The 27928-nt window shown below is 35.6% G+C and overlaps 2 protein-coding genes across 5 annotated transcripts; one reads left to right on the forward strand and one right to left on the reverse strand.

The window, feature by feature from the left end:
* The first annotated feature begins 4839 nt into the window (after nucleotides 1–4839).
* LOC109188375 (putative ubiquitin-conjugating enzyme E2 38) lies at nucleotides 4840–7553 on the forward strand. Of its 2 annotated transcripts, none has more exons than XM_019339025.1 (6): nucleotides 4840–5081; nucleotides 5647–6138; nucleotides 6251–6314; nucleotides 6421–6560; nucleotides 6658–6969; nucleotides 7079–7553. In XM_019339025.1, the coding sequence occupies exons 1-6, from the start codon at nucleotides 5010–5012 to the stop codon at nucleotides 7328–7330; spliced, it is 1332 nt and encodes a 443-aa protein (XP_019194570.1). In that variant the 5' UTR covers nucleotides 4840–5009; the 3' UTR covers nucleotides 7331–7553. The 2 variants fall into 2 exon arrangements, with proteins under 2 accessions (XP_019194570.1, XP_019194569.1); XM_019339024.1 differs by having other exon boundaries at nucleotides 4843–5081; nucleotides 5644–6138.
* Nucleotides 7554–8257: 704 nt separating this feature from the next.
* On the reverse strand, nucleotides 8258–26596 carry LOC109188203 (two pore calcium channel protein 1A-like). Of its 3 annotated transcripts, none has more exons than XM_019338775.1 (24): nucleotides 26309–26596; nucleotides 25310–25453; nucleotides 25064–25171; nucleotides 24509–24604; nucleotides 23847–23971; nucleotides 21791–21851; nucleotides 21252–21418; nucleotides 20735–20840; nucleotides 20364–20441; nucleotides 19216–19277; nucleotides 18771–18843; nucleotides 18422–18487; nucleotides 18163–18306; nucleotides 13618–13675; nucleotides 12387–12494; nucleotides 12044–12107; nucleotides 11450–11618; nucleotides 11085–11149; nucleotides 10757–10847; nucleotides 9723–9809; nucleotides 9263–9343; nucleotides 9025–9059; nucleotides 8830–8919; nucleotides 8258–8550 (listed from the first exon to the last, which is right to left on the reverse strand). In XM_019338775.1, the coding sequence occupies exons 1-23, from the start codon at nucleotides 26456–26458 to the stop codon at nucleotides 8838–8840; spliced, it is 2220 nt and encodes a 739-aa protein (XP_019194320.1). In that variant the 5' UTR covers nucleotides 26459–26596; the 3' UTR covers nucleotides 8258–8550; nucleotides 8830–8837. The 3 variants fall into 3 exon arrangements, with proteins under 3 accessions (XP_019194320.1, XP_019194318.1, XP_019194319.1); XM_019338773.1 differs by having other exon boundaries at nucleotides 8258–8569; nucleotides 8828–8919; nucleotides 26309–26595; XM_019338774.1 differs by having other exon boundaries at nucleotides 8258–8548; nucleotides 8823–8919; nucleotides 26309–26595.
* Nucleotides 26597–27928: the final 1332 nt, after the last annotated feature.

The following is a 27928-nucleotide window of genomic DNA, read 5'->3' on the forward strand; positions in this document are numbered from 1 at the left end:
ATTTAACATTTTGTCTTTAAAAAAAAAAATAACATTTTGAAATAAAACTATTAGCATGACCATGATTTAGCATCTCATAATGAAGTAGCAATATTGTTACGAATCTCAATAATAATAATAATTGCTATGAAAGTTGCAGATAAAGGAGGAGAGAAAACGGTTTTAATTGGTAAGGGCAAAAGATGTCATTTCTTTAAAATAACAAGGACAAAGATAGAAAACAAGTTATGAAGCTTTTAGTTTATTTTAAAACGCTACCTAAGATAGTGTTTCAAAATAAGCTCTAATTTAAAGCTACGAGCTTATTTTGAGAACATTACCAAACAAAACTTATAACTTATTAGTAGTTTAAAATAAGCACCAAGCTCCTAAATAAGTTATGCCAAACAGACTCTAATGCTCTGTTTGGCAAACCTAGCTGAAAAGCTATAAGCTAGGAGCTAAAAGCTGAAAAGCTATAAGCTCGGAGCCGAAAACTGAAGAGCTGTTAAGCTAGCTGTTATGATTGAAAGTGTTTGGTAAAATTAACTTTTTGATATAAGCTGATAAATGTAAAAAATTAAAAAAGACATCTTCATAAATTTTAAATTAGTTTGTTTACAAATTAAAATTTAACATTTTGTCTTTAAAAAAAATTAACATTTTGAAATAAAACTATTAACATAATCTTGATCTAGCATCTCATAATGAAGTAGCAATATTGTTGCAAATCTAATAATAATAATAATAATAATAATAATAATAATAATAATAATAATAATAATAATAATAATAATAATTGCGATGAAAGTTGCGGATAAAGAAGAAGAGAGAAAGTTGTAATTGGGAAGAGTGAATTATGTCATTTCTTTAAAATAATAAAGATAAATATGGAGAAAAAAAAAAGTTAGGAAGCTAGGAGCTTATTTTGAAACGCTACATAAGGTAGCATTTCAAAATAAGCTCGTATTTTAAGCTATGAGCTTATTTTAGGAACATACCAAACAGAGTTTATAGCTTATTAGTAGCTTAAAATAAGTTATAAGTTTCTAAATAAGCTCCCAAACAGAGTGTAAATATAACATAAGTAATTGTCTTGCTTGTCATTACTCGATTATTATAAAATAATTTTTGAAATGTATATTCCCATATATTAATTAAATATAGCATAAGGAATTGCCTTGCTTATCATTAGTCAATCATTAGAAATTAATGATTAATTAAGTATATTAAACGTTTTCAAATGTGTAAAATCTCTAAAAAGATAGAAGGAAGAGAATATGTTAGCATGATTTATGTGAATGGAGGGCATCATATTTATTCTCAGCTGAGTAGTGAGTACGTGTACTGTGTCCATTAACATTGGGAACGAAAATGTACGAGAAGGATGGGTTCTGTGAATTTCCTTGAATCTGCATGTCCTTAAAGATTCCCCTTTCGATGAAATTTCAAGGCAAATGTATAGAATAGAAAAGTAGAAGAAAACCAGGTAACATTCACATCCATGTCCTAATTTGGTGTAATCCAATGAGACGGATTAGATAAAAAAAAAATCAAAATTCAAGTTTTTTAAAAAATACATTAAAAATTTATAATTCGACCTCAAAAGAAGTAACTGAGTGAGTAAAGTACAATTCTTGTATCATAAAATTACAATTTTGATTGAGTAAATATCAACGGAGGTCCTCTAACTTTGGTGGTACTGCTACTTTTAGTCCTCTTACTTTTTGTTTCTAGCCATCTATAGTCTTTTCGATAAACTTGATCATCTAATACTATTTTCTCAAGAATAATTCAGTATTTTCATAATTAATTTATTTTGATTACTTTTTGATTTTTATCACCATCTTTTTGATCGAAGATGTCACATAAAATCTCTTAGTGCGGTGGTTTACAAACATTTAAGCCAACAAAATAAGTTAAAATGTTTATTTCTTTAATAAAATTAAAGTGTGATAAAAAATTTAGTTTTGAGAGCGTGGTTATCATTTGGACTATTTTATTTTTCTTTAGTAGTCAAAAGTAAGGATTCTTCCCTTCATTTTTCCACAGAGGACGGCATGATGGCGGTGCATGGGATTATGGGAAAGCGTAGAGAACAAGTTTCAATAGGAAAATACTCCGTACTATTTTCATTTCTTATTTTTAATTTTTAACATTTTTTTAAAACACACATGATAAAAATATTAAATTATTACTTATCACATTATGAAATAAAAATAAGTAAAATTTAAAAGTATATATATCTAATAAAACTCACAAATCACTGCATACAATCCATAGTTATGGACTTATGGACTCCACAATTAAATCAATCATCTTTTTACTTTCAAAGGTAAAATAATTTTTATTTCAGTCACACATATATAAAATAAAACGAGAAGTATGAAATAATTAATAATTTCATCATTGACAAAATACATATATTATTGTGTATATTAAGGGGATTTTTTTTATTTCTTTATTTATTTATAGAAAAATCCAAGTTACATGATTCTTCCTTTTTATTTTCAACTTTTTTTTTTCTCACAAATTATTTATAAACTCACATAATGAGAATATTTTATTATTATTTTTCACATCATAAAATAAAAATGAGAAAGTATAATTTAAAAATACATATAATAAAACTCTTATTATATAGGTAAAGAAGTAAGGTGTAGGTCCCTATAGTGGTGGCCGGGGTTGGGCAACTTTAGAATCCTCAGCTTTTCCACTTATGAAGCAAACAGATGTTGAGCACAACATCTGAAAATCTGAAATACGCAAAATGTTTTTATTATTATTGCTATATATATACAGATCTCTAAAACATCCGAGAGATGCAGAAACCACAAGTTTCAGACTCTACAGTCTACACCATAAATACTTGTACCATAACATATGTGAAATTGGAAATTAAAAATTATGTGTTAAATTTTTATTATTTTTTTTAAATTCCAAACTCTTGTCTCTTCAGTGGATTGATTTGATAAGGAAAGCTACTGCAAAGGCCTGCATTTATTTCAAGCAGGACTGCTACTTGTACCTTTGAACATAACTACATTCAAACACTTCTCACTTTTTTTTTTTTTTTTTTTTTTTTTGCACTGCCTCGTTAAAAACAAACCGGTGAAGATGTATATGCTAAGTAGTTGGGGTGTTGCAGTTTAGACTTGCTTTCAACGATAATATGAGGTTTGGTGGGGTTCGAATTATACCAAAGATAATTTAAAATTGGATCCCTCAAGGTTCAATTGTTATGCTGTGCTGCAAAAATGACGTCGTTTTGACTAAAAACACCCATCATACTTAAAAAAAAAAAAACAGTTTCGCTTCCCTTCAAAAGCATTATGTTGTTCATTGATTCTGGTTTTTTAGTTCATTGATTCTGGATTTTTAGTTCATTGATTATGAATTTTTAGTTCATTGATTCTGGATTTTTAGTTCATTGATTCTGGATATTTAGACGGAAATCGAAACTGATTTTTTTTTTCCATTCATGCTGGATATTTAGTTCATTCATTATGGATATTTAATTCATTCATTATGGATATTTAATTCATTCATTATGGATTTTTAGTTCATACATTCTGGATTTTTAATTCATTGATTCTGGATATATAATTCAAATTATGCACAACATAATGCTGTTGTCGGGAATGAAACTATTTTTTTTTTTAAATGAGACGCGCGTTTTTAGTCAAAACGACGTTGTTTTTGCAACCGTGTGCACCATGCATGGTGCACACAGATGCACAACACAATTTGCCCTCAATGTTAGATTGGGCTCATTGTGAGCCCTCTAAAATTTGAGGCCCTGCATTATTGCACAATTTATATAACTCAAAATCCGGCATGATTTATTAATTAAGTAATTATACTTCTATGTATCAACCACCCACCTTGTAGAACAGGCAATCATTATTGTGTACATTATATTTTATAGTTAATATACATTTAGTATAAAAATAATGTATTTTTAATATATTAATAATGTACATTATATTCAGGCTAGGAGCCACAGCCCGGTGGAAAATGGAAAAGGAAAACAAGTTATGTAAAAGAAGAAAAGAGCAAATACCAATTTTGGTCCCACGAGTATTAGTAAAATGACAGTTTTGATCCACATATTTAATTCCTACCAATTTTCATCCACGACTATTGTTTTAGTATCAATTTTCATCCACGACTATTATTTTAGTGCCAAAATTCATTACGTCGGTCACTCATTCGTTTAAGACATGCTGAAATCTAAAAATTTTAAGGGTATTTTTTCGTCCTTTTCAACTTAAGATCTCAATTTGAGCATTAATAATGAGATTTAAGCCCTAAGATCAATCTCAATTTGCGGTTCTCATCTTCATCCTACCTTAATTTGAGGAAGAGAACTATGAATTAGAATCGATCTTAGAGCTTAAATCCCTATATTCATGTTCAAATTGAGATCTTAATTTGAAAATGACAAAAATACCTTTAATAATTTCACATTTCGGCATATCTTAAACGGATGAGTGATCGATGTGATAATTTTGACACTAAAACTATAATCGTGGATGAAAATTGATACTAAAATAATAGTCGTAAATGAAAATTGTTAAAAATTAAATATATGGATCAAAATTATCATTTTGTTAATACTCGCGAGACCAAAATTGGTATTTGCTCAAGAAGAAAAGGTTGAGAAAGAGTGGGGTACTTTAGGAAATTTACCAAGTCTTCCCTAGTCATGCACGGAAGCGAGACGACGACAAATCCACAATCGTCAAGAAATTATAGGATACAGCTAATGCACATCGTTGTCAGAATTGCGATTGGCTTCAAAAGATGCAACAAAACTTTACAGTGGACCTCAGCGTAGAGGATCGATCATAAGCGCTTCCTGTGCACGATAGAAAGAAACTTGGGAGCTATATTAAGGCGCCAACCCGATGCTTATCACTCCCTTTCTCTCTCGCAACTTCTTTCTTCCTCCGCCGATTGCAACTGAGTTTTCCGAAATTGAGGGACGAAACTGAATCTTCTGAAATTGGGGGAGAAAAAAAAGATAGATGGAAGGCTTGACTTCGCAACTACCTGCACCGTTCGTTGACACAACCCTTAAGCAGATTAAGCAAATTGAGGTATCGACTCACTATCAAACTTCTGGGGGGAGGGAGGCAACACAAATTGATAATTTTTTATCTTTTGCTCATTTCTTTCTGTTGTACCCATTAGTAAATGGGTTTTGTCGGCAGAGTTTTTGATGGTCTTGCTTCTTATATTGAGAGTTATCTGGTAAAGTTACGATCTTTGCTTGTTTGGTGTTTTGGGATGAATTCTTTTTCATAATCTGTGATGATTTTTCGTTCTGTTGGGTTGTGTAGTGTTGGATTGAACTTATTTTTCACTGACGTTTGTATCGAGGTGGTTTTGACTTTTCAGTGTCTTTTGTTCACTGAAGTGTGTGATGTGGCAGAGTTGTATGTACTGGTTGAAAATATTGGCATGATTGCGTTGTTACACAGCTAGCATTGTTCAAATTTGATGGAACTAGATAAGATTGTGTTTCTTTGCTTTTGTTTTTTCTTGAGCATCAAAGATTTCTTTTCTTACAAATGGGATTGTGATTTGAGTGTTCTTCTTGTATGGTAGCTTTGATATAGTTTGCTGTGTTTTTTGTATTTTCTTTTGGTTCCCACCTAGGAGAGTTTGGCAAAGGCTATTGGGACTTCAAGTAGTGGAGATGTTAGTGATGGGGATGACATGGGTGAGGGTGAGGGTGATGGTGATGGTGATGATGATGATGGTTTTGATTACTATGACTATTTACTTGATGATGAGGATGAGGATGATGATGAGGATGGTGTGGAGGAGGATGACAGTTTGCAAAAGCAATTTGACAATGTTGACTTACCTCCTGGGGTTGAGGCGTCTGTCCCGTGGTGGAAAGAGTCGGATTCTACTCCGGCCTCGACTGATACTGTTTCTTCTGGGGTTGCATCCCAACTCTGCTCTTCAGGGAGCATTTCTGTAGGTCAGAGCTCTACTGGCAATGGCAATGGCAATGGCAATGCCAATGTCAATGTCAAGGAGGAAAGTAGTGATATCATAAGAAAATATCAAGAGTTTAAAAATTTTGATACTGTTGATGATTGTTCAGATCACCACTTCAACAACATGGATTCCCAGGGGCAGCAGGTAATGGCTTTTATCTTAGTTTGAGCATGGATTGTGCACCATGGTTTTTCTGGTTACTATGTCAAATTTCAGTCAGGCAAGCTTATGATTGCCCCCGTATTTCTCTTCACAGCCACCCAAGGCCTGGTCAAAGAAAATTCAGAGTGAATGGAAGATTTTGGAGAAGGATTTGCCTGGTGAGTCAGTTCTTATTGAACATTTCTATCCTGTATCTGTGCTGTACATTGAAGCTTTAAATCTGCATTGATGTATGATTACCTTAATTGTCTCTCGTTTTTACAGACACCATATATGTAAGAGTATATGAAACAAGGATGGATCTTCTTAGGGCAGTGATGGTTGGACCACAAGGCACTCCCTATCATGATGGTCTTTTTATCTTTGATGTCCTGTTCCCTTCCACCTACCCAGATACACCACCAGTATGTATCTGGAGTCTCGCATATTCTTGTCTTTTTCTATTGTGTGATGCTAAAATAATATTTTGATATATGTATTTTTGTTTCTTTCTATTTGAAGGTGGTTTACTATTATTCGGGTGGCCTGAGACTGAACCCTAATCTATACGATTGTGGTAAAGTCTGCCTCAGCCTTTTGAACACTTGGACTGGTAAGGGTACTGAAAAGTGGCAGCCGAATACATCAACCATGCTGCAAGTGTTGGTCTCTATACAAGGTTTAATTCTGAATGAAAATCCATTCTTCAATGAGCCTGGGTATGAATCTAGTTATGTTGGTGCTGAGGGGGAGCGCAGATCCAAAGCTTACACTGAAAATGTTTTTATTATGTCTTTGAAAACAATGATGTATACCCTTAAAAGGCCTCCTAGGGTATGTTCTGCCCCTTCTTCATTCGTTTGAGTATTTGCTTGCCTGTTTGTTGGATACTGCAACCTGCTATGTGATCATGTTTCTAACTAATTTCTGGTCATTCTTTCAGCATTTTGAAGACCTTGTCGCCGGTCATTTTCACATCCATGCACATGATATCCTGTCAGCATGTAAAGCCTACAAGGAGGGTGCACCGGTTGGTTTTGCTGACCGGGGAAAACCACCTGAGGGCGATAATGTCCCAGAACATGGTCGCACACGAGACTTCAAGGCAGCACTGACTAAAATTACAAATGTTCTTGTCTCGACTTTCACTAAATATGGGGTGAAGGACTGTGAGCAGTTCAGAATTACAGGCTGATGTTGAGCTTATTGAGAGGGCGGGCTTGTTAGAGCTGATACATTGCGTTTAGGCATTTTAGTTCAGTTTTAAATTGCTCCTTGTTTCGTTGTATATACACCTTGTCTTTGACTGATATGTTTCTTCACATTAGTGACTTCAACTGATATGTTTCTTCATATTAGCAAGGATGTTTCAACATGTTTTCATTTGAGTTTCTTTAACTGATATGTTGGCTATTTGCAACGTCGTCTTTTCATTTCAGGGTCCGTTCAGAAAGCAAGAAAATGACTTTTGAAAAATGAGTTATTTTTTGGAAAACATTGTTTGGCTACACAGCGAAAAACAATGTTTGTGTGTTTGGTTCATTTTCTAAAAAATGAGGTAGAATTATATAATTAAACAGTTTATATAATTAATTATTTTGTTTAAAATATAAAAATATTTATTATTTTTTAAATCAAATAAATATTATTTATTAAAAAGAATTTTTTTTTTTAAAAAAAAGAAAATAAGGAAAGAGACGATGGAAACCAGAGAGTAGCTCTCTGGTTTCCGACCGTGTTCTCTGGTTTCCGACCTAACACCAGAGAGTAGTAGAGAACACTCTCTGCTCGCGCAATAAGTGTTAGTGAAGTCACCACAAATTGGAGCCTGAAAAAATGCCTCATTTTTCATTGAGTATGTGCCATTTTCCTTACACAATCAAACACCAAAAACCCGAAAAATGATTTTCAGAATTCATTTTCCGGATTTTCAAACACACCCTTAGTGTTACTTGGCAATGATGTTCCAAATGACCTCGGTACAGCAAGAGCAGCATCTCCTATTCTTGCTCTTGCTCTGTCGGGTGAAGGAAAGTAGGTATTCTGTGGTTTCTGGTACGCCAGTGAGCCCAGCTAAGAGTGAAATGACACAAATTGAGTATAATCTAGAGACTAGAGCCTGTTACCACTTACCAGAAGAAAAGATATTTATCGTTAAATTAGATCCCATTTCCGATGTGCTTTAAACTGAAGGAAAAAGTCACAACAGAGAATATTCTGGTTCAAATTCACCAACAAAAGTCCTGAATTCCTGATAATACCATCACCAGTTTGCATGTGAGCGACTATGGTACAATAATTTAAACACCAAGCGCCTATCCACAAACTGAAACTGCACACGTCCGTCCTAATGCGAGAGGTCTACTTCCTAGTGGATAATGATGTACTGGTTTCTCCGTCAGGGATTCATGACCTAGACGATGACAGCAGGAACACACATTCTTGGTAAGGATTTTGTCAAATGAACATATAATGCAACAGAGACAGGCCACTGAAGCACGTATTTTAATATTTCATTACCAGTATTGGAAAACATGAATAGAGGAATTGGTGAAATTCAAGATTAAGTGGATGCGATGCTGTAGGCTTAATAATATGGACAAAGATGCATGTGAAAGCTAGCGACTGTCTGGACTAATAAATAATAAACTTAGAATGAAGAATGAAATGAAATTTAATGAGATTACCTGGAGTGGAGAGAATTATGGGCTGGAGCACTGTGTCAGTTCAGAGCTCAGCATATGATGGAGGAGGGCATCAACTCGCTGGCTCCTTGTCTTTGTGCTGTATAACATAAAGTTCAGATTTAATGTCAATCTTTTGTGTTTTGCTTTAATATGGAGTGAAATGTTTTCAGTGAAAGATTGTCAGTTCTTCAGCCACACGTACCCATACTTACGGCGTCGCTCCCTTTCTCTTTCTTCCTGGAATTTTAGGAGTTAAATGTCAGCTCTGATTCGTTATGCACATTGACTATTCATAGTACAATTCATAACAAGGTTGAAAGGAAATATTTTATGTCATCAAATACAATATCAGTCTACGGGATCAATGAAAGATAAACGAGTCTACTAAAACGCAATTGACACCATAAGACAAGACCGGCTTAAGTTGGTCCACTACTAACCTTGTTCTCTCCATCCACACAAATTGCTGAAGTTTCCATATCCATCTCAGTTTGGAAAGCCTCCAAGACAAATGCTACAATCTGAAATAATTAAACAAAATGAATGTTAGTTCACTGTTTTAGCAATTTGGCAATAGGTACACAAAAACAATCAGCTTGGATAAAAGTCAAGCAAAAATTAGCTATGTGACACTGCAACTGAAATAACTACAATTCATATCTGTGCTCAAGGCATTGAACTTGCAAAATAATTTCCACAACATTGGGGACGAGAATTGGATTAATGTACCCATACAAAAATGAGGAGTACAATGTGCCGAAATCAGGACAGAACCCACACTTTTCTCTGCACATTTTGACAACAATCCCGCATATGAAATGCATGTACAAGTGCAAATGTTTATGCAACCCCCATTTAGGGCCTGGGGTACTGAGCTCATAGAAAGTATACACAACTTACCAAATTCAAGAGCCATAAAACTGTGATAACATAGAAACTGATAAAGTAGACATAACTCCAAGAAGTCCCAGTCAATTCCTTGTAGCTCTGAAAGGTAAGCCACAGATTGTCAGTGATACTATCACATCTAGCAATCAAATGCATCGAAAACTAACATGATCTTATGATAGTGGGTTTAAAATAAATTTCAAAAGCATGCCTGCAAGCTAATAAATACAAATCATCCTTGTTCACGTAGAAGATATTTTTTAGATAAAAATTGTAAGTGGGATACTAACATTAGCCATGTGAGAAATTTTAGCCTTATATCCTACTTCCAACATTCATTTATCCATGAAATTCTAACCAACATAAAGTCTCAAATTGAAACAATGTTGCATCTCAAGCTATTTCTAAATGGAAACTCATTTACAATTTCTTGTAATGGCTTCTGTTTATTATGGATCTAAATTCTGCATCTCAAGCTGGTTCTAAATGGAAACTCATTTATTGTAGTGGCTTCTGTTTATTAGAGAGGTAAATTCTTAATGAGTGGCAGACTGCTAAACTGTTAATGAGTGGGTAAGAACCTGTTTCACCAACATTACAGCTCCTGAGACAACCTTGAAAAGAGTACTAGATTATTGCACTTTGATTCTTGCTGTAATAACTTGTGTTGGACTACATTAAGTCTGGATCACATTTTTTTTTTTCTAACAAAATTTATTTATTAAATTTGGTTAGAGATAATCAAAGTTTGATCCTAACTAGAGCTGATTTGATCCTCAGTTAGCTAGAATAGATAGTCAATCCCAAGTGGCTAACTATATTAAATAAAGATCAGGATCTCCAAAAACAAAGATCAGAATTGGATCAAGCCTTCTTGTAAATTCAAATTATATCATTTAGAATTTTAGATAAGCTCCACAATAATTCAAAAATAAAGGTAGAAAGGATAAACTGATATAGGCATTATATGAACTATGAAGGGCAAAAAGAATGTTCAAGTTTCAAATTAGCAGTAACTAAGGCAAGGTTGCTGAAAATCATAATACCTGCATCCACAATTGCCAGTTACCCATCACCAACAAATTGAAAAGTGTCACCATTCCATTTGGATAGTCATTGAAGTTGAAAAGCAAATAGCTTATTGGTTCAGGAAAGCAAAAGCAATAGCAGTCCAACTAAGAACAATGTGCCTTTTACATATAATGAAAAAGGCCGGTTATAGGTACTATTTAAAAAAAAAAAAAAGCCATTATTGCCATAACTGTTAATTGAGTGCTCATGAAGTGAGGAAGAGTCTTCTATGCAAAGGAAAGAATGCCTTTGAAATCTGACATATAATATAGTTATAGGACATAAAAATTAACAAAAGGATACTCATTATCAGAAAGATCAGTTCCATCTAAATTGGGGTTCCCAGCATTGACCATCCCACCAAAGATCTGCATAAAATTTGAACATTCAGGATAAAAATAGCAGACAGAGAAACAGTACAAGGGAGAAGAAACACTGGAACTGAAGTCATTATATTGGTATTTTATGACATGACATGGGATCTGTATGAGACAGAATATGCCATCATTGACCATTGAAGGACCTCTAAGAGAGAAGTAATTTGAAGATAAGTTTTGGAATTTTAATCTGAGTCACACTTGGAACATCTCATGTAAGAACAAGTTTAAAAAATTGAAATCAAATAGAGATAAAGAGTACAGAGTGGCCAATTATGGTAGAGAGTGCACCTGTAAACCAAGAGAGCAATAAAAGCACAATACACAGAAGATGGTCCCTAAGTATGGCATGAGACTTGGTATGAGAGTCAAAAATGTTGCTACAAAGGCACGATAACTTCGTACATGCATCAAGAGCCTTATTAGTCGTAGCATTCTTGCAATAAGAAGATACCTAATCCTGTAAACATCATGTTTGTCAGGATAAAAGGGAAGCTGCACAACCCAAGGAAGAAGAAAAATTCAAAGGCATCATGACGATGGAATCAATAAAAACTGCCTTACAGTACATATATTCATCACAAATAAAAGTGTCCACCCAAAACTTCTAAGTTGTGGGCTGAAAATGCAATTTCGGGGGGTGGGGTAGGGGTGGGGGTGGGGGGGGGGGGGGTCCATATACAATAAAGTAGCATACTCAACAAGCATATAGGAGCTAAAGAAATGAATTGTAAGTTTACTATTATTTGATTGAAAAACAAGATGCTCAACTGTCACTCATTAGAAATACAACAAATTGAAAACAAAAGTTGGAATTTAAGTAAGCTTATATTGAAAATACTAATATTGCCAGAGTAGAAATATGTAAGAGTTAAGATGCCTCACCATTCCCCGTTAGATAGAAAAGTCTCACCATCAGGAGCCACAAAAGTAGTAGTTTCTCCAATAACTGCAAAATTACAGCCATCCACATGATAAGATACAACCAGTAAATTCGAAGATAACTAGCAAATAAGTGATTATGATTCTCACCAACTCCAACAAGAGAAGTATACATTACTCTAAGAAATGAGATTCCATCAAATTCAAATTAAATAGGCTGATCTTCAGAATGAAAATGGCTAATAACCATCAGTCACAAGTTTAAGGTCGAGGAAGAATACAAGGCCTTTTGCAACTCATGTAACATAGTTGCTCCATAAATTTTTACCCAAAACCTTTAACCCACCTATAACCCAAGTGACAACAAAATCGAAGCGATTTTGTCCATCCCTCCAATAGTTCTCAAAACCATATGTATATATTTTTAATGCCATCTCGATCACATAGAGCCAGCCTGTTGAACAATATACAGTCTGTTAATTGGCTTTCAACATACATTGGAATATGTATATAATTTACAACTAAGATAGCTGATGAATCATATGTGCAGAAAAAGATAATGGGAGTTGAATAATAAAATCCAAGCACTACATGTCATACGAACAAAGAAGTCAAAGAAAACATATGCTTGACATTCTTATATCAGCTCCAAGTTTTTACCAAGTAGAGCAAGCTTTTGCTTGATATATTAAGCAATGTGCTCTTTATGCTTGTGTGTGGCATTATGTATGTGCTAACACTTGTAACATCTGTATGTTAGTACCACATAATAATGCTTAATTCATGAACAAGTTCGTTGGACTGAGATGTGCTCAAAATGCAAGAATATTGTGTGATAAATCCTTTAAGGCTAAATCTTTGTTATAGCCAACAGAACTTCATAAAATATGTAACCTAAGACTCTTCCTCCATTTCCAGTTACCCATGTGCACTTTCGATGATGTCCCTTAAACCTCTGTGTAATTTGTGCTTTTGGTTTAACTTAAGAATTTCATGACTCTGGAACACATTAGTGGCAGGAGGGGGTTAATGCTATTTTCTAATACTCTCTTTAAATGTATCCAGGCTTTGGAATCACATTTTAACCAACAAGTTATGTTTAAAAGATGAATCATTGTTTTCACCCTTTCAAGTATAAAGAAGCTCTGCCATCTAAGATTATGAGCAAATTCTGGGGATAAAATAGTTTAATTCATAATCATAATTCATAAGAGTTCAATAGGTTAAAAGATAACGGGAAAGGTGTAAGAGACAATATGGATCAATAACAAGTAGAGATGGAGCCATGCTAGATGTGATAATAAGATTCTAGAATGAGAGAAGAAGACAGAAATAAGGGAGGAAACTATGTGAGACAAGGCAAAGGGTCTACTGAGACACCTTGCACTAGAGCTTTAATGTATGACTAGAAAATCAAGCATTACTCAGACATTTATAAACCCGAAATGTAGAATTACAAAATCATGGAACACAACAATTTACAGCAGGTAGGTAGCAAGTCATTATTAGCAACAAAATTTCACAGAGACCAAACTACTTTGCTCTGAATTGCTGAGTTACAATTCACTGAGGCTTACCAAAAACAAATTCTACCTTCTGCCAAAAGGTTTGAGAAGAACTGTCCGCTATATCAAGCTGAAATTTTTAGGAATAAGTTATCAGGATAGGTAGTGATCAAGTCAACAAAAGTTGTCAGACAATTTGCAAGATGATTATTAAATAGAATATCAAAATATTGATTGTTCATAGGGATCTATAATTCTAAGCATGAAATCTTGGTTTTTTAATATGTCATCTACAGATCAAAATATGTATTAAAAAAAATTACAATAAAGCTAACTAAGTAACTATAGTAAGAATAATGATCACTGAATTCAAAAAAATGGAAATAGATACATCATGAATTACGATAATTTACTCAAGAAGCTGGGCATCTAAATCTAAATAAATATATGCCAGTCCAAGGTTATTGTTTCCTGGTGAAGGAGATGCTGTCATTTCCTTATAGGGTACAGCAAAGAAAGAAAATAAAATCTAATAAATGTTGCATAAGATATCTGTTTCCTTCATGACAACTATTTCATAAGAGACATGGCACAAAAGTACATGATTCTCATTATGTTGGATCTCTTATGAAATTCAGAACAACAACCATCCAGCCTCAATTCTAAAGAGGCATTAAAATGTACATCCAAAAACTTTTTGAAGTATTTGTGGGTGTATCAAACTTCAAAGTAAATTTACTGAACTGGAAATTGTTGAATAGTAGAAAGATTCATTGTATTCAACTCAAAAGAACTGTACAAACATCTACTATTTAAATAGGAATATGCTATTAACCTAATGGGCCTATTTCTAAAAGGACCTAGGGTTTCAACACTCCCCCTCAAGCTGGAGAGTATAAATCATATGCTCCAAGCTTGTTACAAATATACTCAACCCTAGGAGCTCTAAGGGGTTTTGTCAAAATATCAGCCAATTGATCTGCAGAGTTGACAAAGCTTGTTTTGATACACCCTGACACAATCTTCTCTCTAATGAAGTGACAATCAACCTCAATATGTTTGGTTCTCTCATGATAAACTGGATTTGAGGCAATATGTAGAGCTGCTTGGTTGTCACATATCAATGTCATTTGAGCAACCTTGCCACATTGCAACTCTTGTAGTAAGTGCTTCAGCCACATAAGCTCACACGTGGCAAGGGCCATGGCTCGGTATTCAGCTTCAGCACTGGACCTGGCAACAACATCTTGCTTCTTACTTTTCCAAGATATGAGATTACCACCAATGAGTACACAATAACCTGAAGTAGAGCGCCGGTCAAACGGACAACCAGCCCAATCTGATCAGAATACCCAACAACCTGAGCATGTCCTCTATCTTCATATAGTAAACCTTGTCCTGGTGCTCTCTTGATATACCTTAGAACCCGAACAGCAGCATCCCAATGAGTATCACAAGGATTCTCAAGAAACTGACTCAACACACTAACTGCAAAAGAGATATCTGGTCGTGTGATTGTGAGATAATTCAATTTTCCAATTAATCTCCTATATCGTTCTCGGTCAAGTAATGGCTCCCCCTGTCCTGGTAAGAGTTTAACATTCGGATCCATTGGATTATCCACCGGTCTACAATCCAACATGCCAGTTTCTTCTAAAATATCCAGTGCATACTTTCTTTGAGAAATGACAATACCACTACTAGACTGGGCCACTTCAATTCCAAGAAAGTATTTCAGCTTACCCAAATCCTTATTCTGAAATCGACTGAAGAGATACTCTTTCAACTGAGATATGCCCTCTTGATCACTCCCTGTAATAACAATGTCATCCACATATACTACAAGGTATATGCATTTCCCATTAGAATGACGATAGAAAACAGAATGATCAACTTCACTTCTAGTCATACCAAACTCACATACCACAGAGCTAAATCTTCCAAACCAAGCCCGTGGAGATTGCTTCAAACCATACAAGGAACGACGAAGTTTACATACCAGACCAGGCTCCCCCTGAGCAACAAACCTAGGTGGTTGCTCCATATAAACCTCCTCTTGAAGATCGCCATGTAGAAAAGCATTCTTGATATCCAATTGGTGTAAATCCCAATGATTGATTGCTGCCAAAGACAAAAGTAATCGAACTGATGCAATTTTAGCTACAGGAGAAAAAGTATCAGTGTAATCCAGACCAAAAATTTGAGTGTAGCCTTTTGCCACCAGTCGTGCCTTAAGGCGATCAATCTTGCCATCAGGGCCCACCTTCACAGTATAAATCCACCTACAACCAACAACAGTTTTACCAGGAGGGAGGGGAACCAACTCCCATGTGCCACTAGACTCCAGGGCCTCCATCTCAGTGAACATGGCTTGGCGCCAATCGGGATCCGAGAGGGCCTCACGAGTGGATTTAGGTATAGACACAGAAGAAAGGTGAGAAAGGAAGGCAAAGTAAGGAGAAGATACACGATGATAACTCAAAAAGGTATATATAGGATGAGGGTTACGAGTAGAACGTGTACCTTTCCGGATAGCAATGGGTGCCTCAGTGGGATCAGCGTCAGATTGCAATTGAAGTGGTGGAACCGCAGCCGGAGGAGGATCGGGTGGCATGGGTGAGTCAACAGGAGCCTCAACAGACACAGGGCGAGGACGGCGATGGTAGACTTGAAGGGGGCGGTCAGGAGCAGTAGGAGGAGTTGGAGGATTATGATCTTGAACAAGAGGAAGTGAACCAAGATAAGGAAGAGGGAGAACCTCTGAAATAGAGACTGCGTTACCCGGTGTGGGCTGGAAAAAAGAAGTAGACTCAATAAAGGTGACATCAGCAGACACAAAACGACGATTAAGTTCTGGAGAATAACACCGATAACCCTTTTGGAGCCGGGAATAACCTAAGAAAACACACTTGACAGCTTTAGGGGCCAATTTCGAACGCCCAGGAGTCATGTCATGAACAAAACAAACACACCCAAAAACCCGAGGTGGAAGAAGGAAAAGATCAACCGAAGGATACACAATGGAATATGGGGTTTCATTGTTTAGGACTGAGGATGGCATGCGATTTATCAAGTAACACGCAGTAAGGATAGCATCAGCCCAAAAATGATGAGGAACATGAGAATGAACTAACATAGTGCGAGCAATTTCAACTAAATGTCGATTCTTACGCTCAGCCACCCCATTCTGCTGAGGTGTGTAAACACATGACCGTTGGTGTAACATACCCCGAGAAGTCATATAGGATTGAAAGGGGTTAGAGAGATATTCTTTAGCATTGTCACTACGCAGAACACGAATGGGTTTACCAAATTGAGTTTGTATTTCAACACAAAAATTTTGAAAAATCTGGAATAACTCAGAACGATCTTTCATAAGGAACAACCAAGTACACCTAGAATAATCATCTGTAAAAGTGACAAAGTAACGAAACCCTAAAGCAGAATTGACAGGACATGGACCCCAAACATCAGTATGGACTAAATCAAAAAGAGACGCAGCCCGATTATTGACTCTCCGTGGAAAGGACTTACGTGATTGCTTTCCAAGGTGACACGACTCACAATCTAATGACTCTATAGATAAACCTGGAACCATCCGTCGAAGTTTGGAGAAACTAGGGTGGCCCAAACGACTATGGAGAAGCAAGTGAGAATCTGTAGAAGCATAGGCAGCAAGATCACCACTACGGAGGTAATAGAGGCCTTGTGACTCAATCCCAGTGCCAATCACCTTCCCCGTACTACGGTCCTGCACAACAACCGAATCCGCATAAAAGGTTACAGAACAATTAAGGGTACGGGTGATTTTACTCACAGAGATAAGGTTGAAAGGACTATTAGGAACATATAAAACTGATTTTAAAGGAAAAGATGGCATAGGATGAACCTGACCAACACCGGCAGCTGGTGTTTGATTGCCATTAGCTAAGGTAACCATGGGCAAAGCCTTAGACTTTGTGACATTAGTCATAAGGGATAGGTTACCAGAAATATGGTCTGAGGCACCTGTGTCTAGGATCCAAGTATTTGTGTTACTAGCTTGAGAAAGACACAACAAAGAAGAGGTACCAACGGCGAGAGATGAAGCCATAATATTATTCAAAAGGAAAGGGAAAAACTGCCTCAAAGGATGGTTGACCGGAAAGTTGAGAAAATGGAAAACACAGTCTGAAGCGTTTTCTCGAGACGAATCCAACGGTGGTAACTTCGTCACGATCGGAGGTCGGTACAGGCAGATCTGGCCGGAAAACAGTGGCGGGTCTCGGCCTCCGGCGGTGGCGCGTGCGGCGGCAAGAATTCGGGCTCTGGCTCGCGATGAGGCTCCGGTGAGGCCTGTGGTCTTGGTTTGGGAGGAATTTGGGCCGATGGAGATATACTCACACGCCCCCTCACGTGTATGGTGGATTCCAACCAACACGCTTATGAGTGGCGTTGAGATTCGAACCCATGACCTTTGATCTGGCTCTGATACCAAATTGAAGCATGTGCTCCATCTCAACTAAAAGCCTAAGCTGATAGTTGGATACACATTAATGGATATATGCTCACAGAAATAAAGAAATTCAAATTGTATGCCAAATTTCAAGTTATCAGTATACATGAGGTTATTCATACCGTTGTCTCGATTACCACGGCAACGAAATTGATGACGAGAATAAACATTATTATGTATTCAAACATAGTGCTTCGAACAAATTCCCGCAACTTCTCAGATGTTGTTGAATGGTAGACATTAGGAAATGTTTCAAAGACTGGCAGCTGCAATGCACAGTGAAAGCTAAATGATGCAGGAAAAAAGCATCTTACTTTATCAACACAAAATGCCTCCAATACCATAGTTTTAGCACCAGTTAAAGAATAAAATCTGACTCACAGAATCCTCCTTCTGAAATCTTAGTGAGATGGCATTGCATAGATCAAAAAATTCGTCCAAATCAATCTGGAGAGAGAAGGGATCAACTGTAATATTCAAACAAAATTGATAACAAGGAAATAGAAACTTGTGCAAAGAAATACTTCAATTTCAAGTACCTTGGACTGCCTGTTTCATATCATATCAAATAAACAATAATGTTTACCTCACTAAAGGCAGAGCTAAAATGGAAGTGTAAACAAATTAGCATATCATGATTACATGCCACAAATCAGACATAGAAGCAGAGGAGATAAGACACTAATACAACCTCACTTCAGTAATATATGTCAAGAAAATTTGACTCTACCTTAAAGTCACGAGTATCATCCAACTCATCAAATATTAGCTCAAAATCGTCTCTTGATATTTTTGGCAGTGACCTAAGACATTTAAAAAAAAAAAAAAAAAAAAGACTGCTTTAATCCGTCATTTTGTAAGCAAAAGCATACACGTGAAAAGATTAGACTGCATGATTTAACTAAAACAAGTGTTAATGAAATATCCGAAGCCTAGGGACAGCAAGCCAAATTGTATAATTCAAAAACCAAAACAAGTAAAAGATATACACTTTGACTAGCTTCTCATTCTTTTGATCTTCTGTCAATTACTTTTCCAGTGAGAATATATGTTCAAACAAAATGCATGGCATGTTAAAACTACAATTTCTATAATATCCCTGTAAAAGATCATCAAATTAAGTACTTCAGTGAATGCTTCAACTAGTGAAAGGCTGCGTAGAAGCATCAGTGTACCTGTACTTGTTAAGTTCCTCAAACAAACGGATACATTGCTCTTTGTTGAGGAACCCACAGTTCTGTTAATTACCAATCAGAAAGAAACCTATTAGCTGTTGCAATAAGAGCATTGCTCTGAGAAGTATGCTTCCTCAATAAAGATTATGAAAATAAAATAAAATAAAATGTTAACGATTGGGAAGGCACAATAAATGGTCACTATACATATATGCTAAGAAATTCATAACTCTTGAGTTCATTGAGGAACTGTTCTTTATATCTGTCTATATATTAATGCTCAGAGAAGTAGTTCACCAATATCTAATCTTCAGTCATTCAAAAAAGTACCTATGAGGTCCCCGTACTATAGTTTTTTGTTAAATTTAGCCTTTCTACCTCAATTTACTCCTTGTACTTTAAAAAGTGAAACAATTAAGGACAATAGCTTATGTGGCGCTTACATTATCTATGCCACGTCATCATACTTACATGCCAACTCATATATTATTTTATAAATGTTTAAAATTAATTATTTTTACCATCAATATATTACGTTAATATGTCCAAAATAAATACATAAATATTTGCTCACATCAGCTATTGTCCTTAATTGTTTCAATTTTTAAAGTATAGGGACTAATATGAACAAAATTAAAGTAGAAGGACTAAATTGAACAAAACACTATAGTACAGGGACCTCATAGGTACTTTAACCAAAAGAAGACAAGCACAACCTTTATTATGAATGCATCATAAACAAAATGATCTTCCACATAACAGTGTTTTATACATTATAGAAATCCATCCATACACCATTTTAAAAAAAAAATTAAAAAGAAAAAAAAAGAAAAGAATTCCTTGCAGGAGTAGCTCATAAGTCACAAGTCTCTCTTCTACTTTGAATATACCTACTAAATAGAAAAAACATTGATGCCTTCTAGATCTATGGGCATAAATAAAAATTTTCCATTAATCTCATTCTCCTAGCTATCCATAAAATGGGTGTGTCAACTTTAACAGCTCATAGTAGTTGATTACGGAGATGAGGATGTGGAGCTTCACTCCACAAAACTGATATTGTTAATACCTATCTGATCATGGCATGAATGGGGGACTGGATGCCTTGAGGAGGAGGAGGGGGGGGGGGGATTGAACATTTTACTTACATTATCATCAACCAAACTAAATGCTTTCTTCAATGTCCTTAGCCTCACCCGATCCTTCTCAGCCACTTGTTTGGCAAGCTATGACAATAAATAAATACCAATAGTCATGTTCAAGTGCATTGAGGAAAATGCTCTCCAGCTAGCAAACCAAAACTTGAGCAATACATTAGAAAATAATTTCCCAGTGGCTGTAACAAGCATGCACCCTAGTGTCAAATTAATTTCAACTCACTTTTCAATAAAAGATGTAGAGTTGAAAGAACAGCTAGAAGTAACAAATGAAAGATTACAGTTGACCAATATGCCTAGTATACCTAGAGCAATGAACGAGTATGTTCGCAAGTAGCATAAGGAGGCAAGTAAGTTAATACCTCACTTTTGAAGCTATCGTATACAACAGCAAGAATCAAATTGGTGACGAAGTAAACACCCAATAACACATATAGAACAAAAAACAAGCAATACCACCGCGATTCCCTATAACAAATAAAACAGCAGAGAATTTTCAGTGTGGGAGGGAATAATTCACTTGTTATTGAAAAACGTTAGAAGTTATTTGATTTTCCTATTTGCTTTTCCTCTTACTGCTGGCACGGTTGTTCTTGCAGTGCTGGTGTTGGTGTTGGTGGTAGTGTTAGTGCCAGTCCAATCTCTACTTAACGTAGATTCATAATGAAGAGAATAATATAACATTTATCTTTACAAAATACTTTTCCTTCATAACATAACCTTCATAATCAACAATGCCAGTTGGGAAAGAAAGGTTCAGGGATATTAGTTTCCAAAGATATCTTACTTGTACGCAGGAATTCAGACTTCTGGATAATTAGAAGTGGTAAATAAAGCAAGCATTTAGTACAAGGTTTGTAAATGTGGCGAGCAACTTACTTGTATGCAGGTATCCAGACATCTGGATTGTTAGATGTGGTAAATAAAATAAACATCTCGTACAAGGTTATGCCAAATGAAGTAAAAACAGTCTTTCCCTGTTCGGTGTCCTCAAAGATGACATATCCTAACCAGCTACAGAACAGAAGAAATGAAACTGACAAAACCTGCAAAATAGAGAATAATAGAGAGCATTAAGAAAAGTTTGGGGAAAAAAAGTAAACTGGTGTTTTACTGTTTAAAAAGAGATGCACAAATTGAATAATCAACTAATATGAATTAGGAGAAATGGAACTTTTAATCCCTCGGTTGTGATTGTGGTTTAAACTTAGTCCCTAGGTGCTCAGTAAAGTTGCAGATTTGGTCTTAGGGTTTTATTAAGAATAGGGAATACATCTATACCAAGTTCAGAAAGTGCCATTTTCCCTATGAATTACGATACTTAAAATTTTCATGTAATGGGTAGGAAGTTACATATTTAGCTATGTTTGAAATAGATTATCAAAATCATTAACTGCAATGATAGAGATGCAACTAACCATGACATTAAGGTAGGTTCCAGACATTCCAGCAAGGATCACGATGCTGTCTCTCAATTCCCTAATCTCAGCAAAAGAAAAAGATTATAATTTTTTGCAAAGGGTAAATTCAGAATCAGATTATTATTTTTTGCAAAGGATAAATTCAGATCAGATTATTATTTGCCAGTACAGATATGTAATTTATAAGCACAGGGAAAAGAAAATATGAAAACTGAGCTCAACCCTAGCTTATCCCATCATGTCAGGTGGTTGTGCGTTCCCATCTTAATTTCACAACTCAAAATTTTCTCTTGTGAGTTTATGTTTTATTGCAGCTCCACAGATTACTTTTCTATTGAACATTTTAGATGTTTTCATATCAATAGCTTTTTAGTTTTTTCAGGCACATGAAATACTTCTGCTATATTTCAATTCCACGTTTCTAGTTTATAATTATTATTATGAATTTTGAATGATATCAGCATGCGTTGAAGGTTCTCCTTACAAATATTATTTTAAAAATTCATGCATGTTATTCTTAATCTGCCTCATAAATTGGATATGAAGGGTATGAGGAGATAACATCTAGATCAAATACCCCCCAAAAAAAAAATGATAAAGATTATCACTAGGCTAAACCTACAAAAACCCAAGTCTTGTAAATCCATAAAATGTGTTTCTACTTATTAAATCTCTCAAATGAGAATTTTCTTTCAAACACTTTGAGGATATGGATTGGGCATCTCAACCAATTCTTAACATCCATGTTTCTAGTTTAAGTTTATTATCCGGGACTAATTTCTCTACTTATGCATCTTCTATGTGTAAGAGAGCATTTCCTTATTCATCATCACTGCTTGGGCACACCCAACAATATGTGCAGTTATAATTTTTTTTTTTTTTTGGAAATAGAACCAATTTTAATTAAGGATGAAATGGTAAACTAAGTTTCAGGAAACATGAGGTAATCTAAAATCAAAGAGCAGATGAGAGAAGAAAATAACCTAGCTACAAAAGCCTGCAACTTTCTCTGAACATAAGAAAGTGGTAATCCTTGAAACACATCCCTTGTTTTAGCCTACAAAGATGCCTAGAAGGTGACCCTATTGAAAGAATGTCCATCACTATACACCCATGATGGAGACACCACAACATATAATGGAGATTTGCATAGACTGACAGTTCTTTTTTGCTCTTTCTGGAATGAGCCCAAATAAGATTAATCAAATAATTCTCTCTTCAGTTGTTCCTCATTTGTGCAAACATCTTTTACCTGGTTATGATAGCCTGTTGAGTTTAGAGATGGCATTGTTGCTTCCACCAAAAAGTATGATAAATCCTTAAAACATACTAAGTGGTATAAGAACAACTAATCTCACCAATATAAGTATAAATGCAGATTACTAGTAGTTGAACATTTGTGAGTTTCTACACAGTAGAATGAATGCGCAATTTGAATTGAAGGCACATGCATATTTGCTGCTTCTAAATATTGGATGCGTAACTAAAGGGACAAGTTTACCAACAGTGAATTAATAATTCACTTGATTTTTTTTTTAAATCATCAAATTCATGACTCTTTTCACCAGTAAAATATCACAACACCTTCCATGGAAAATCATACAATTCCTTATCTATCTGTCCTACAATGGTTTTAGACTGTCAGAAAAAGTAGTCCACTTTCCCGATATGAAGACATTTTTCCTGCTACTTGGGACTAATTTGGCATGATGTACTGCCCCCATTTCCATTTTGTCAGTATTTGGGCATAATTTTTATAGATAGAAGAAGTTCAATAATATGGTTCTATTTGACCTGCCTACCTGTAAAAGAACATCACTCTTAACATCCCAGTCCGATCAAAATGGGAAAAATACAATGGCCAACAAACAAAACTCTACAGACTGGCTGAAATGTTATGTCTTGGGAGAATAGAAGTGTTATATGATTAAACAAACTTGATACTCAGTAACAAGGTTTTGGAATTTATATTGAATTCAAAGTAAAAGAGAGCTATAGAAGCAACAATTATTATGCTTTGCAAGGAAAATATCAAGCATCTTATAAACCATACCTGATATTGAGAATGAAAAATACAACCCGTACATAGGGTGCAGCCCTGAATGGCAGATAATACAAGCCAGCTATGGAGAGAACATAGACCACCAGATCTGCAACCAAAACTAACAGCAATAGGACCTGAAAGTTGAGGGTAAAGGAGTTTGTCAACAAGAAAACTATTACATTTAGGCAAGCATTTTTCAAAAAATATAAAAATTCATCAGAGCTTCAGTTTATGAGGATCGTGTAATTTCGATGCACTTGGTTGCTAATACTTCTGTTTTTATATTATTTTCAGTTCCTACTTTTCTATTTTCATTCTTGTTACAAAATTCTAGAGAAATTTATCTTTGAGTTTGGAGTTTTTATTTATCCAGATTTTGGGCAAAGAATCTGGATTATTTGTTCTTGATCTCCTTTTTATTGACCTATGAATACCTGCCAAAATGAGAACTACACACCAGTTTTCAGTCTTTGGAGTGTTATATCTAACAAAAACAAATGCAGTGAATGCAAAAGAAGCACTGCTTACCAACATATTTTACCACAAGGTAAACTGTCTCTAAAACTTACATTTAAGTGTATATAATCCATAGGAACAATGAATGGCTGTCATGAGAACAAGAAAATAAATATATCTGAAAAGAAACCATACGGAAGAGTAGAATCACCTACCTTTAACCTATTGAGGATGCTTCTCCAGTATATCTGAAAACCTTCATATGATATTGGAAATAAAGCATGTGTCACAAGAATTACAAGAGTAACACCCTGCAGAATATTTTTAAAATGAAAAATAGTTGTCAATAAAGAGAATTTTACTTTGTTTCTTCTAAAGAATTTGAAATGGAAGATAATATCTAAGTCATGAGGTTGCATACATACAGCTATGGGGAGGGGAATGGGGGGGGGGGGGGGGGGTGCAAATTTGCCAAGAGAAAACACCCACTAAGCCAAAGAACCAAATACAGTACTATTATACTTGGGAAATATTACATCCTAAAAATTGATGCTAAGATGTGCTTGGCAATAGAAATGTCCTTTAAACAGCAATCTACATCTAAATTATATAACAATTCTTCGCCAGTGCAAGAAATGACTTGGCATTAGTAAATCCAATAATAAGATAATACGGTTACTCTACTACTTAGAATTACCTTTAGCTCTCTACTAAAGTCTAAAAAACATCCAATAGTCTAAACTTGAAAAGAAACTGAGTTTGGACCTGACCTCATATACAAGAGACCCAGTGTTAGTCAAGTAAGGCAGCTGCCCAAGAAAGTAGTACTGTCTGTCACTGCAGCCATAAGCAGACTGTTTGGAGCACCATAGTGGTTTCTGATATTTAGACAAAAACAAGTTAGGAGAACTGGCTTTCAATAAACATAATATGCTTCTAATTCCTTACTAACATGGAACAGAAAAGGTTACTACAAAGCCGAGGAAGAAGAACCAGTCATGAGAAGATGTACAAACCTCAAGAAAGTTCAGAACAATCAAAGCAAAATAGTTTAGGGACCATAGGAAATCAAATCGTGTAAATATGAAGTATAACTTTGCTGCACTTGCAAAGCTTGATTGATCAAGGATTTCCTCAGGTATCCCAACACCATCTTCAGCCTGCAAATGGAAACCCCATGAAAACCTTTCCTAAAACTACTAGAAAAAGAGCTTCATTGGAACAGAATTAAACCCACTCTCATCAGCTAAGCATCTGGGGAAACAATGCACAGGGATGGAAATAGAAAGATATAATATACAGATAACCAAATTGGTCCATATAATAATGCTGTGCTTATCATACATCAAACATCAAAATTTGTACTCAGCCATGTTTAGTAATTTGCAGAAGCTAGTTAGAACTCTTAACTAAACTAGTACTACTAACAATTTTTTATTTTTTATTTTTAATATTTACAACAACCATCTCCAATTGACTCGAATTTGTTAGTTTGCCTGCCAACATATATATATATATATATATACTTCCCAGCAACTAAAGAATTCTTGCAGAGACAACACCTTATGGCAGCAAGGCAGATATCTATATTCTCTCTCTCTCTCTCTCTCTCCCAGCCTTCACAAAAAGTCAAGTATAACAAGCGATCATAGGCCAACTCTGCACTGTTCTAATTATCACTCTCAACAAATTCTCCAGTTACACGCACATGCTAGCTAATTTATACATACTGCTTTCACCATTCCACCAGAGCATACTCTTCAATTTTGAATCATAGCCGTTTGCAAGCTAGCTAGCTTAACAAAAACTACGATCTCCACTTGGTAAACTATCGAATTTCCAGAAGATGAATACGTCAACCAAATACACAATCAGCCATCACGCGTAACTCAAGAGATCTAATGATATTTAGGAAGAAGCTATAAGGAAAGTAGTAGCACAATAGTAGTAGTAGTAGTAGTAGTAGAATACTAGAATTGGAAGGATGAATATAGATGAAAGGAAATGAAGCTTACAAGATCAACCAAAGCAGCGGCCTTCTGGTAAGTGGATCCGTACACAATTGCATCTGATCGGCTACTGAAAGCGCGTCGCCGGAAGAGCCGGAGGGGACCGGAACCACCACCACTTCCGCTGCTCTCTCCACTCAGTAGAGCAGTCTCCATCTTGGCTTATCTGTAACTATTGCTTCTGGATCAGGTACGTACCAATGCCGACACTAACAAAATCACAATGTAGCGGAAAACCAGAAGACGAACTGTGTTGTGTGCGCACTACTTTTGAATGCATACGTGGAATTTGGACAGTGGGTTCGTTAACTTTCCGTCTTTTAGTAACTGAAAAATCCAATTTATCCGTTTACCGTTAATACGGAGTGGTTTTTTTTTGGGAGCAGGTAAAAAGACCATTTTTTGGTCCTCCACCAACAAAATCATTAAAATATCCCGCATAGGTAGCTCAACTAGTCATAAAGGTGAAATTTTGAAAGAATGATCAGGGATCGAGTCTCACTCGCGGCAGTGTGGGAGCAACCTCACAAAGTGAGGGGGACTCCTTGTGCGCGATCTGTCGGGCCGGAGTGTGGGCCTCACAAAATGAGGGGGACTCCTTGTGCGCGATTTACATCCTCCCAAATGCTCTGTCGAGTCGGAGTGTGGGGGGGGCCCTTAGAGTTGGGGTTCAGCCTTTTGGAAGATTGAAATATCGTTTGGCATTTTGATCTTTAATTACGATTTTTTTAAAAAAATAAACATAAAAATATAATGGGATCCACTCACTTTGTATAAAAATGATCAAAATATCTTTATATTTAACTACATTTCAACGATTTTGTTGACGGAAAAAAAAAAAAATTCAACCACAATAATACTATGACCAAATGTGGATGTTCTGATAAAAAGGAACTAAAAATAGATAGTCACCTATAAATTTAAGATAAAAAATGAAATTAACTCAATAACCTAAGATGTTTTTTCACTTAATTAAATTTTTTTATTTAACCCTTAAAATTTAGCTACCTTAAAACTTTGTATTAGGTGCAACATTCTTCAACTTTGTGTTCGCGAGTGCCAGTATTTTCAAACCTTGGCCGTTACGCATGTGTCACGCACTCAGAATAAAGCGGCCGACCGCCTTGCCGTGACTGCCCTCTTACATGAGCTTGGAATTCTCGAAAACGTTTTGTGAGAGGACAACGTTGGGGCTGGAGTGAGCGATAGTGCCCAGTGTAACTAGGCACTTTGTTTTTTACCCACGGTTCTTTTTCTCAAAATAATAATAATAATAATAATAATTTAATTTGCTCCCCGGTGAATGTGGATGAAATTGTGGAGCTCGATTGGCTTCATGGAATCATGGGATCGGAGAACATTAAATGCTGGCACAGTGGACACTGGACAGCTTGCGACTTGCGTACACAAAAATTTCAACATTATGTCGGTACGTTGACTTGCAAGTTGCAAATAGCCTAAAATCAGACTGATAACTGGGGAGTGGGGGACCTCATCGGCCATCTCCCTCATTAGTATCCACCAATCAAATGTCCAAATGGGTGTTTGCCTTTGATCATTACATTTCTTTATTCATTTCGCATCGCATAATATATATACGATGTTATAATTTATACAATTGTATAT

The sequence above is a fragment of the Ipomoea nil genome, unplaced genomic scaffold (genome assembly GCF_001879475.1).
Source record: "Ipomoea nil cultivar Tokyo-kokei standard unplaced genomic scaffold, Asagao_1.1 scaffold1421, whole genome shotgun sequence".
In the NCBI taxonomy this organism is placed as follows: domain Eukaryota; kingdom Viridiplantae; phylum Streptophyta; class Magnoliopsida; order Solanales; family Convolvulaceae; genus Ipomoea; species Ipomoea nil.

Excerpts from the sequence above, each read along its gene's own strand:
- LOC109188375 (XM_019339024.1), top strand. The coding sequence starts at position 5,010 with ATGGAAGGCTTGACTTCGCAACTACCTGCACCGTTCGTTGACACAACC. Across the intron at positions 6,139-6,250 it reads TGGATTCCCAGGGGCAGCAG|CCACCCAAGGCCTGGTCAAA; the intron begins GTAATGGCTTTT and ends TTCTCTTCACAG. Across the intron at positions 6,970-7,078 it reads CCCTTAAAAGGCCTCCTAGG|CATTTTGAAGACCTTGTCGC; the intron begins GTATGTTCTGCC and ends TCATTCTTTCAG.
- LOC109188203 (XM_019338775.1), bottom strand. The coding sequence starts at position 26,458 with ATGGAGACTGCTCTACTGAGTGGAGAGAGCAGCGGAAGTGGTGGTGGT. Across the intron at positions 25,454-26,308 it reads CCGCTGCTTTGGTTGATCTT|GCTGAAGATGGTGTTGGGAT; the intron begins GTAAGCTTCATT and ends TTCCATTTGCAG. Across the intron at positions 19,278-20,363 it reads TTAGTTTGGTTGATGATAAT|AACTGTGGGTTCCTCAACAA; the intron begins GTAAGTAAAATG and ends GGTAATTAACAG.